We start from the raw sequence: 13,003 nt of genomic DNA, 5'->3' as shown, positions 1-13,003 counted from the left end.
GAGAGGGCAAAATACAATATGACTCCTTGAATCCTACCAAGTTTCAGGATGAATGTGAACCAAGAAACTATTCAAGGACTAAGATGAACAAATTACAAAGTTCAGGGACTAAATGTTATTTTATACCTTTTAAAAAATCTGGTCCATATCCGTATTGTTCGGGTTACGCTTTACATCGTCTCCCCCAACATACATACACAGTTTACTTATTTTTCTTTTTCATAAGATAAGCCTTTTTTTTGGCTTTTCATTTTGCTCCTTGAGCCTTATCCATGGCGGCAACAACAACAGCAATAGCCTTAACCCTTTCTTCCTTTACCCTTAGTTCTACCATTCCTTCCAAAACCTTCTTCTTCCCCAAACCCTCAAAACCAATTTCTCTCCGCCGCACATTCCGCCCTCTTTCCCTCACACCACAAGCTAAATCCTCCGACATCGACACTTCCTTTTTCGACGATGTCAACCCCGAAGAAGACATCGTTTTCGACCCACCAACACCACCAGAAGGTTTCACCCCACCGCCGTCTTTCGACGAGGGTCCAGAAGAAACGGAAGACGAAATCGCCGCAGCTTACGAAGAACTATACGGTCCGGCTTACAGTGGAGTCTCTGTTTTGGGAAACGATGTGTACGTAATGGATTCGAAAGTGAAGAAGTCTAGCGCTTTTGGGAAAGTTAAGAAAGAGAAAGTAAGGGATGGGTTTGAAGAAAGAGTGGTTCAAGTTAGGAGGGTTACTAAAGTGGTTAAAGGTGGGAAACAATTGCATTTTAGAGCTATTGTTGTGGTGGGTGATAAACAAGGTCAAGTTGGTGTTGGGGTTGGGAAAGCTAAGGAGGTTATTGGTGCTGTTCAGAAATCAGCTGTGAATGCGAGAAGAAATATTATTACTATTCCTATGACTAAGTATTTGACTTTCCCACATCGGTAAGGAGTTTATTACATAAAAGAAGTGTTTTTTTGAGTCTGTTTAGATGATGTAATTGAGTAAATTTCATTTCTTGGGGGTATAAGAATGATTCTTGTTGCATGTTTAGTAGAGGGTCTCTTTTATTTTTTAGAAGTTTTTAAATTTGTGTTGGATACATATTTGGATATGGAGGCCGTCATACGAATGATGAACTACTTGTACACGATCCTGATTAATGGGGGTCGGTAGCTATATTATTTGGATTGGGGTGTCAATGTCAGATACGGGTATGGTTCGATTTTTTCCCATTGGAGGTTAAAGCCTTATCCATGTGTCGGACATGAGTGTTGGACAAGGGTACTTCGAGAAAAATGAAGAGTCCAACTAAATTTCCTTTCTTGGGGGTATAAGAATGATTCTTGTTGCATGTTTAGTAGAGGGTCTCTTTTATTTTTAACTTTTTTTTTTAATTTGTGTTGGATACATATTTGGATATGGAGGCTGGATATGATGCTCAGACTAACGTTGAACTACTTGTACATGATCCTGATTAATGGGGGTAGGTAGGTTAGCTATATTATTCGGATCGGAGTGTGAATGTTAGATGTGCTTATTTATATAAGACGGGTATGGTCCGATAGTCGGATGATCTTTCAATGTCATATCTTCGTCCATATGTTAGACATCACATGAGTAACAGTTGAGTAAATTTCCTTTCTTGGGGGTATAAGAATGATTCTTGTTGCATGTTTAGTAGAGGGTCTCTTTTATTTTTAAATTTTTTTAAAAATTGTGTTTGATACATATTTGGATATGGATATGTTCATACTAATGTTGAACTACTTGTATATGGTCCTGATTAATGGGGTAGGTTAATAGCTACATTATTGAATTGGAGTGTGAATGTTAGATATGAGTATATGAGACGGGTATGGTCCTATTATTTTCTATTTTTCTATGTAGTTGGAGGATCATTGGAAATCATATCTTTGTCCATATGTCCCACATGAGCGGTGGACAAGGTACATAGAGAAAGACTTAGTGTCCGAGTAACGTAGTGACTTTCATTTAATGTAGTTTTAACATGTAGAAGTTTTTACTCAGTGATTCCCAGTTTTTGGTTGAGGATTGTGTATCTATTTTTGGAAAGGTGATGAGATGATCTTAGTTTGTTGTATTTAAGAATCTGGGCTTTTCAAAATGTTTTAAGGAGTGTTTTTTATTTTAACCCATTGAAAGTGGTCTCTTAAGCTTTTCCTCTACGGTGATTTTCTGTTTGTGATCTGTGGATTATATGCAATTTTAGTCTTTAAGTTCTCTGCTGAACTTGGAAGGGCGTAATCGATACGCATAATGAAGCAAATATAAAAATTTGTTGAAGCATTTATAGCCTACAATACTTTGCAGTCACTGGAAGTAAAATCTCAGGAGGCTTCATAATCTTGAAATTTAGATAGGATTTCATGTTGGAAAACTGTGTCATCCCTATTACAGATCACTCATTAGGATCATGTAATTATATTTTCATGGTAGCTGGCTCAATTTAGCCTAATATAATGGTGAAAGATGGCATGCCAAAATGCTTTTTATTAATGTCATCGTGAAATGGCTGGCAGATCGGAGGGTGATTATGGGGCAGCAAAGGTGATGCTTAGACCTGCAGCACCTGGTACCGGAGTTATTGCTGGAGGAGCTGTGCGAATTGTTCTTGAAATGGCAGGTGTTGAGAACGCATTGGGCAAGCAACTTGGAAGTAAAAATGCCCTTAACAATGCCAGAGCTACGGTTGTTGCTGTGCAGAAAATGAAGCAGTTCCGAGAAGTTGCTCAAGAACGAGGAATTCCCATGGAAGAGCTATGGAAGTGATGGTTGTGGAAATAACTTCACCGTTACCCTCAATTCTCCTCTGCAATGTAGATACAGTACATGAGGCTTTGGTAATGTAAGTCAACCAACAAGATTTGAGCATCTCTTTAACTGTCAATTATAAAAGTTATGTTACTCTGAGCTTCTATTAGAAATTTTCCATTTTCTTTTCATTTCTTGTCTCTGATGTTTGTAAAAACTGAGTTTCTTGAGAACTTGCCATTGATTACTTAAAAATCAAGTCCCTTTTGTAGGCAATAGACTCTTTAGTTGTTGACTGTTACGTTTAAGGAAATATAGAACTTGACATTATAATGACACACAAGCATAAACACTGCATGAACCAGCCCAACCATAAATAGAGCAGCCATGGTCATTCCCCCTAAAAGCTTCATTATTGTCAAAAGAAATCAGCAATGATCTATCATTTCTCATGTAAAAGAAAAAGGATCCAAGTCCAAACGACTAGCCAACAAGAAAACAGAAAACAAAAACCAGCACTTTAGTCTATGTATACACTTGACTGTTTATTTTTGGCTGCGGTTGCCATTCATCCAAAAATGCTCCATATGTACACATGGTTCTGATCCAAGCAAATGCATGATTTCTGATGGAGAGGCTTCTTTATTTCCATAGCCTAATCAACTCATCATGGCTTGTAGAGGCAATCATTTCAGTGTCTAAAGAAGATGCCAGTGAAGAAACTGCATCCATGTGTGCTTCAACTTTCCATGTTTTATTGGTGTCTAATGGATTCCATAGTTGAAGTGACTGACAAAATTTGAACAATTAGATCCCAATAGAAAGGAATATCATCACACCATGACTGACTTGCATTCTTGTGTATTTCAGATATCAACAATGGCTTGCATATCTGATTGCAAAATAATGAAGAAATAAAACAGTATCTGATAATAAATATTCTTAAGACACTTTACCTGCTCGGCACCAATGACCCAGTGAAGCCAATACCCTGGATGGAATGTGCAACACTGGAATTTGTTGTCTGTTGCACGCAATTCATGCAAGCAGTTGTGCTGAAACACTGACCACAATCTTGCACTGTCTTCACTGATGGAGGCAATATATATGCCGTTTGGATCCCAACAAATTGACTGAACTTCATTTTCATGTCCCTGAAACAAAATATTAACATTTGTTCATAGATGCAATGACACAAATAGACTATGTTAGTTGGAACTCTTGGGTGACTGTTGGGTATGGATATGTGTTTGACATGAATAGACGATATATTGTTAGATGCAAATGAGTGCTATAATAGCATCCAAATCAATTCAACCTCGAAACGGGCACAGATCTGGCTGGTCTCAACATCAATTAGGTTGACAACATTGTCTGAACAAGTTGCAAGAAACCTTCCAAAGAGAGGCTGGAATCTGACTTGTTTACTAGCTCCCTGCAATTACCTCACACAAGGAAATATAGGTAAGCAAAATCAGGGATCAGTCCTTTATCGTCTATGAGATACTCTAAGGTTAAAATATGCCTGTAGTCCCTATACTTAATTTTTGAGAAGTACAGGGACTATAGACACATTTTAACCATATTCTAATAGATGCTATCTGACCTGAAAGATATGAATACAAGAACCTCGGTTGATATCCCAGAACCTAATCTCATCAATCCCGTCAGAGGAACAAAGGAGATTCTCCCTTTTGGGATGGAAATCTAATGACAAGACCTGGTTGATATGCTCTTCAAGCCTTACAGGAGGTCTCCCACTCTGCCATAGGAAGACATGTCATCAAAAGGAAAGTAAATGCTGTAGTACACTCATTATGTTACTCGGACTAGGATCTAAGCGTCGGGCCAAGGTGTGTTTAGTTCTTTTTGAATATTTTAGAAAAAAATATTAAATAAATATCTGAAGTTACAAGAAGAACATTGTTACTTTAGGATCTTCCCATATTAGGACAGTCTTGTCATAGGAAGATGTTGCAACTATGTGTGAATTTGGTCCAAATCGAACATCAGTAATGGGAAGAGAATGGCCTGTCTTACTTCCAATATTAGAACGATGCCTCATGTGCCAAAAGACGACCTACCAGAAGAAAAAGTGAAATTAGCTTTGAACTTATACAATTAGATGTTGTGTAAGAAAAAAAGAAGCTAATATTACACCTTAATACCACCTTTTCAGGCCCTGCTGTAGCTAGGAACTTCCCATCTGAGGAGAAATGGCTGCAGAACGTTTCCTTCTTTCTTTTAAAGGGGAGGCAACCAACCTCTACTAAGGAGAAGCCTACACCATGGATGACCAATCTATTATTAGGGACTCAAGTGTGAGTATCAAATAAAGATACATGACTATGTTTAGTTTCTTCTGTTAGTTGTTGACAGAATTACCGTTATTTTCTCGTTCACTGGAAAAATAGGAAGTGCTTGGTTTATTACCCTGCAGATGAACATATCATTACAGTTATGATACTTTCCACTGACATTGAATTTCTATCTTCTTCTTCTATGACTGATCACATATTACTGATCTCAGTTTCCATGATGCTCTTTGGTTTGCATCGTTCAGTTCATCACAAATCAGTCACAAATGAGGAAAACAACTATGATGGTTTTCATATGAGAGTGAAAGGAATTCTAACAAATAAAACTGCTAATAAACAGCAGCATGCAATATGTTGCTTCAACTTTTCATTTTCCTCAAGCACTCATGTTTGGACATGAGTATTCAGATATGACCCTCCAAATACCCTTTTGAATACATGGAAAAACCTAAAAGTATCCGAAACTTGTCTCTAAAACGAGGGCTTAAACAGCTATAAAATCAAAACAAAGATTATAAAAATTCCACTTACAATCATATGCAATATGTTGACTGGTGGCGGCTCAATTAATTCACTTGGTCCTGAAAAGATAATAAAAAGTCCATGAATGTATGATATACATATACATGAAGTAAACCAAGGCAAACACTGCATGCATCTCATGCATGTCTTCTCAAATAAAGCAGGTACACAGTATTCATCTCCTGTTTCTTTTAACACTGAATGAACTAAAACCAGATAAAAGGCCAAGCTAACCTTCACCATGATGTCCAGTGGTGTTGACTGGTGGTGGCTCAATTGATTCACTTGGTCCTGAAAAGATAATAAAAGATCCATGAATGTATGATATACATGAAGTAAACCAAGGCCAAAACTGCATGCATCTAATGCATATCTTCTCAAATAAAGCAGATACACATTATTCATCTCCTGTTTTTTTAACACTGAATGAACTAAAACCAGATAAACGGCCAGGCTAACCTTCACCCTGATGTCTAGTGGCAGTTACCGGAAGTTGGAGGTTTTGTTCCCACTGGAAGGTGGTTGGATTTATAGGAAAGTTAGCGCTTTGACCTTCCGACTGCATATTGAAAATGTTAAGCGAAATTACTAACAACCCGGTGTTAATGCAAAGGTGAACTGATAGTTTAGAACATACCATTTCAACGTCCTGATCAAGATTTATCTGTGGTGGCAGAAAGCTGATTGATGCAAGAAAAGAATGTAAAAGACAAAAACAAGAAAATGAGATACATGAACATGAAAATGAGATGCATGGACATATGTATACCTTGAAAATGGGGGCCTCATTTGATTATCTTCAGCATGTGATTGGAAAGCGGAACTGGAACAGAAATCTGTGAAAGTAGGAAAATATGTCTGTCCAGTCCATTGCTGATTCATCATTGATGTCTTCTTTTTTTTTGTTCGAACATTTTGTGCAGCCTGTAATATTGACAAACAACACATAACTAGACAAGATTGTAATAAAAATCACCGTAAACAATCACCATATGATCTTTAAGTTCCATAAACAATCACCGGATCTGAGGTTTCTGCCTCAGAGTTTGCTTGAAGAATTGGCGGCCCAGGGGTAAGTAGCTTATAAAATGGTTCACACCATTGTTTTAAGAATCCTTGACCTTGAGGGGAGTTATAGTCAAATGCTGAAAAGAAAATGGATCTCTTTTATAATCAACAAATCACAAATCCCAGAACCTTCAACATCAAGAAACTATATGTTGAAACATTTTATTAGGAAAAGTGAAGAGTTCATACGGACTGGATTGTTGGGAACATTGCCTTCTTGTCTAAAAATTGCAGCGGTTTCACGCATATCATTCTTCATGAAGTAATCGTGCAAGTAAAGCTCGAGCCTTTAGTTCCCCACAATCAAACAAACATAAGCTTAATCAGTAAACAAGTTTAAAACTGGAAAGCTTTAAAATCGCATGGCTATGGCGATGTCAAGAACACTCTATGGGCGAAAAAAAAAAATTAGAAAACTCACAGTTTTTCATGGTTTGGATCGTCCCCCTCAGCCATGATTGCCTTCAAAAGGAAAGAAAAGAAAACTCTTCACTTTCACTGTAAAAACAAGAAAAAGAAAAGAACATCAAAGCATTAAGCGGACGACGTTGGTAATAAGACTTATGGAGAAAGAAGAGAGTAACCCACATGCAGATTAAGCCTCAAGGATCAGTTGAAATCAAAATGAACGAACAAAGAAAAGGGGAAGTTGGGTCTTCAAAACTAACAAGAAGAACAAAGAAGAGTCCAGGGGGATGCAAACATATATATACCCAGAGGTGGCTAGGCAGCAAGTGACAATACCATGCATAAGAAAACCAAAATATAATGAAATGAAGTGAAGCAAATCTTGCTTCAAGCCAGATGACTTAGCAAGTTATGTTTGTACATTCAAGAATCAAGAATGATTATCTATCTGACTGTTACAAGTATTTAAACATGCAGTAAACAGAATAACAGACTCAACTAACTGTAATTATAGATCTCTCATTAGGATCATATATATATTTCCATAGTAGCTAACCCAATTTAGCCTAATATAATGGTGAAAGATGGCACGCCAATATGCTTCTTGTTGATGTCATTTGGGAAACGGTTGGCAGATCAGAGGGTGATTATGGGGCAGGAAAGGTGATGCTTAGATCTACTGCACCTGGTACTGGAGTGATTCCAGGAGGAGCTGTGCGACAATGACGGGTGTTGAGAACGCATTGCGGAACCAACTTTTAAGTTAAAAGGCCAACAATGCCTTGTAGCGCAGAAAATGCCTAGAACGTGAGATTCCATGGAAGAGCTTTTGTAATGCAGATACAGTACATGAGGCTTTTGTAATGTAAATCAACCTCTTTGCCATCTTAAAAGTTTGTTTCCCATTAATGTTACTTTGAGCTTCTATTAGAATTTTTCCTTTTCCTTTTCATATATTTACAGGTGCATGTCCAAACTCAAGTACTTGAAAACTTGCCATATATTCTGATGTTGGCTGACAGTCTTTACAATCAAGTCCCTTTTCCAGGCATTAAAACTTTTGGTTGTTGACAGTAAAACTTGACATTATAGAGATATACAAGCATCAACACTGCATGAACCAACCATGAATAGAGCAGCCATAATCCTGTTGGTGTCGGGATAAAAATGAACTTAAAAGAAATTAACAATTGCTTCAATGCGTGTATCAATTCTACTTTCTTTAAGAGACTATTCTCTCCCACCTATATTATTTTGTGCAAAAGAGTTACTACAAATGAATCTCGAGAATACAATAAAGTCCAATGATTGTCTACGTTTTGCACTAAGGAAAACAGTCCACTGAGCACTCCGCTCTCATGTCTCTTCATAGAAACATAACTATCTAAATGGATAGTCACACCTTTTAACAAATTATTCAATAGATGTATCCATGAATAATCATGATTCATTGTTAACAATAAAGTGATATAATTTTTTAATTTAAAAGGCATAATTCATCATTATGAGATTTGATCACTTTTGGTTAATAATAAAGTGATACAACTTTTCACTTGCAACGATTGAAAGACTATATATATTTTGAAACTGTTCCAACAAATTCTTCCCCCTAAAAGCTTCATTATTTCCATTAGAAATCAGCAATGATCTTTCATTTCCCAAGTAAAAGAAAAAGGATCCAAGTCCAAAAGACTAGCCAACTAGAAAACAGAACAAAAACCAGCATTTTATGCTGCAGCGTGTATAAAATCTTCTCAAATAAAGCAGATACAGATTATTCATCTCCTGTTTGGAACACTGAATGAACTAAAACCAGATAAATGGCCAAGCTAACCATCAGCATGAGGTCCAGTTATCGGAAGTTTGAGGTTTTGTTCCCCATGAAGGGTGGTTTCATTTATAGGAATGGTTCTCCCATGCCTCGACTTTGTTCCTGCATTTCAGAAGGTCCGGTTATCAGAAGTTCGCAGTTATGTGCCTCATGGAGGGTGGACGGATTTGTAGGAATGGTTCTGAGTTTAAGAACAATTCAGTGTTATTGCAAACACGAATAGATAGTTTAGAACATATCCTAACAAGTTCTTGATGCCGAGCATAATTTGTCTGTGGTTGCAGAAGGCTGATTGATACATGAAAAAATGTTAAACAAAATCAAGAAATCGAAAAACTCTCCAAAAATTGTTGAAGCAAATTAGATACCAGAATGGATAATCATATACACTTCACTAATAATCTAAAATTATACTCTTCACCAATATGCTAAACTTGGCACTGAATCATGTAATATGTACCAAACTATAAATTGTTTGTGAATGATACAAGCCTTGTAATTAGTTCAATAAAAACATATTTATACCTTGAACTAGATGCAGCAGAATATGGGGGGCACACTTGATTAGTTTCAGCAAGTGATTTGAAAGCGGAACCGGAATGAAAATCTGCGGAAGTAGGAAGATATCTATGTCCAGTACGAGCATTTTATGCAGCCTGTGATATTAACTAAAAACACATCACTAGACAAGATTGCAATAAAATGAACATGTATAGCACAATATGATCTTAAGCTCCATAAACAATCACCTTAGCAGAGGTTTCTGCCTCAGATAAGTCTTGAAGATTTGGTAGCCTAGAGGTAAGTTGGTTATAAAATACTGTCCACCATTGTTGTAAGAATCCTTTGGCTTGGGGGGAGTTATAGTCAAATGCTGAAAAAAAATGGATCTCTTTTACAATCAACAAATTACAGGCCTTGCAAAACGAAGAAACAAAAGATTCATGTAGAAGAATAAGCCAATTTTGTTTATGAATCGTTGTTCAAAAGAGAGTTTAACCAACTTACAACCTTCAACATCATGAAACGATATGTTGAAAAGTGCACAACCATTTCATTATGAAACAGGCTTTTAATAAAAATGAAAATATTTTGAAAAGTGAAGAGTTCATACAACTAGCTTCTTCTCTGAAAATTGCAGCGGTTTCACGCATACCATTCTTCATAAAGTAATCATGTAAATAAAGGTTGAGCCTTTAGTCCCCCATAATCAAACAAATACGATTCAATCAGTTAATAATATAAAACTGAATAGCTTTAAAAACCAATGATTATGGCAATGCCAAGAACAGACTATGGGCGAAAAAATAATCTGAAAACACACAGTTCTTCATATTCCTGGTTGTTCCCCAAATCCATGATTGCCTTCAAAAAGAAAAGAAAGCAAAAGTCTTTACTTTCACTGTAAAAACAAGAAAAAGTAAAGAACATCAAAGCATTAAGTGGAATACATTGGTAATAGACTTATGGAGAAAGAAGAGAGTATCCACATGCAGATTAAGCCTCAAGGAGCAGTTGAAATCAAAACGAAACAGCAAAGATAAGGGGAAGTTGGGATTGGAAGTAAACAAGAGGAATAAAGAAAAGTCTAGGGGATGCATCTATATATATACACCCAGAGGTGGCTAGGCAGCAAGTGACAGTGCCATGCAAAAGTTAACCAAAATTTAATGAAATGAGATATAATAGCAAGTTATGCTGAAATGGTTGGCAGATCAGAGGGTGATTATGGGGCAGTAAGGTTACGCTTAGAACCTGCTGCACCTGGTACTGGAGTGATTGCAGGAGGAGCAGTGCAATATTTTGATGTGGATGCTTTTATCGGAAAACAATATCAGAGAAAGAATAGGAAGGGAGACGGCTGCCAATATGAAATAAAGAGGTAAGCAATTTATAACTTTATTTGGAGGGGTTTTACTCAAGGACGAATCTGCCTCTTGAATAACCATAGGTCAAAACATCTTCCTGTGCATAACACAATGATAGGTGTTGGCAACACTTTGTGGCATCAACTTTTAAGTAAAACTGCCAACAACGCCAGAGCTACAGTTGTTGTGCAGAAAATGAAGAAGTTTTGAGAGGTTGCTCAAGAACGAGGGATTCCCCTGGTCCCCTGGAAGAGCTGTGAAAGTGATGTTCATGGATGCAACGTCACCATTACCTTCATTCTCCTCTCCAATGTATCTATACAGTACAAAAGGTTTTATAATGTAAGTCAACTTCTATGCCTTCTTAAAAGATTGTTTCCCATTAATGTTACTTTGAGCTTCTATTAGAATTTTTCCTTTTCATATATTGGCTGACAGTCTTTACAGTCAAGTACTTGAGAACTTGAGGACTTGCCATTTATCCTGATATTGGCTGACAGTCTTTACAATCAAGTCCCTTTTGCAGGCAATAGACTCTTGGTTGTTGACAGTAAAACTAGATATTATAAAGATATACAAACATCAACACTGCACGAACCAACCATAAATAAACAGCCATAATCCTTCCTCCTAAAAGCTTCATTATTGTCAATAGAAATCAGCAATGATCTTTCATTTCCCATATAAAAGAAAAAGGATCCAAGTCCAAAACATTAGCTAACAAGAAAAGAGAACAGAAAGCAGCATTTTATGCTTCAGTGAGTATAAAATCTTCTTCTGGATGTAAACTTCCGTCCGTAAGTTGTTTAGTCTATGCATACACTTGTCTTGACTGTTTGTTTTTGTCTGCAGTTGCCGTTAACTTCATCCAAAAATACTTCATATGTAAACATGGCTCTGGGCCAAGCAAATGCATGATTTCTCATGGAGAGGCCCATAGTTTAACTGACTTGTCATAGCTTGTAGAGGCAACCATTTCAGGCTCTATAGAAGTTGCGAGTGAAGAAACGAGTTCCTTGTGTGCATCAATTGTCAATGTTTTATTGCTCTCAAATGGATTCCATAATTCAAATGACTGAAAGGAATATCACACCATTACTCACTTGCATTCTTGTGCATCATCAACAATGGCTTGCATATGTGATTGCAAGATTACAAGAAATAAAACTGAATTTGATAATAAATATTCTGAGAGACATTACCCGGTAGCCACCAATGATCCAGAATTTCCAGTTCCATGGATGGAATGTGCAACACTGGAAAATATTTCCTGTTGAACTCAATTCATGCAAGCTTTTCCGTTCAGACACTGACCATAATCGTGCACTGTCTTCACTGATGGAGATAATATGCTTGCCATCTGGATCCCAGCAAATTGACTGAACTTCTTTGTCATGTTCCTGTAACAAAATAGAACATTTCTTCATACATTCTAGGAGGCAAATATATCAAGTTACTTGGAACTTTCGGGTTACTTCAGAGTATGGATGCAAAGCTTGTAGATCTGAACACAAAATACTAGCTTAGATGCATGAAAAAGCTATAATAGCATCCAAATATATTCGACCTTGAAAACGGCATAGAGCTTGTAGGTCTGAACATCAAATACGTTGACAACATTTCCTGAAGACGTTGCAAGCAACTTTCCATTGCGAGGCTCGAATCTGACTTGTTTAGTAGCTCCCTGAAATCACCTCACAAGGCAATATAGGTAAGCAAAATCAGGGTTAAGTCCTTTAATATCTCTGAGATATTCTAATAGATGCCATCTGACCTTAAAGATATGAGTCCAAGAACCTTGGTTGATATCCCAGAATCTAATCTCATTATTTCTATCAGAGGAACAAAGGAGATTCATCCTTCTAGGATGGAAATCTAATGACAAGACATGGTCGCCATGACCCTGAAGCTTTAAAGGAGATTTCCCAGCCTTCCATGTCAAAGAAATGAAGACATATCATCAAAAGGGAAGCAAATGTTATACATTCGGCCTATGATTTGAATGCCAGATATTATATGCGTTGAAAATACTAAAAATATATCTGAAGTTCAAGAGGAACATTGTTACTTCAGCAGAATCCCATATTTGGACAGTCTTGTCATAGGAAGACGTTGCAACCATGGTTGAATTTGGTTTAAATCGAACATCGCTGATGGGCAGAGAATGGCTTTCACCAGTTACAAATTTATTATGATCTTCGGTATTCCAAAACAAAACCTGCAAGAAGAAAA

At 37.0% G+C, this 13,003-nt stretch overlaps 1 protein-coding gene across 1 annotated transcript; it reads left to right on the top strand.

Moving 5' to 3' along the window:
• Positions 1–158: 158 nt before the first annotated feature.
• On the top strand, positions 159–3,032 carry LOC108483720 (30S ribosomal protein S5, chloroplastic-like). Its single transcript, XM_017787278.2, has 2 exons — positions 159–925; positions 2,525–3,032. Exons 1-2 carry the CDS (start codon positions 273–275, stop codon positions 2,772–2,774), a joined length of 903 nt encoding a protein of 300 aa, XP_017642767.2. The 5' UTR covers positions 159–272; the 3' UTR covers positions 2,775–3,032.
• Positions 3,033–13,003: the final 9,971 nt, after the last annotated feature.

This window comes from Gossypium arboreum, chromosome 6, assembly GCF_025698485.1.
Source record: "Gossypium arboreum isolate Shixiya-1 chromosome 6, ASM2569848v2, whole genome shotgun sequence".
Lineage (NCBI taxonomy): Eukaryota > Viridiplantae > Streptophyta > Magnoliopsida > Malvales > Malvaceae > Gossypium > Gossypium arboreum.
The sequence above is the reverse complement of the archived record's forward strand: the minus strand, read 5'-3'. Positions and strand labels throughout refer to the sequence as shown.

What these genes read in the sequence shown, in the direction of transcription:
- LOC108483720 (XM_017787278.2), top strand. Translation starts at nt 273, where the DNA reads ATGGCGGCAACAACAACAGCAATAGCCTTAACCCTTTCTTCCTTTACC. An exon ending in TATTTGACTTTCCCACATCG is followed by an intron (nt 926 to 2,524) that starts GTAAGGAGTTTA and finishes AATGGCTGGCAG; the next exon opens with ATCGGAGGGTGATTATGGGG.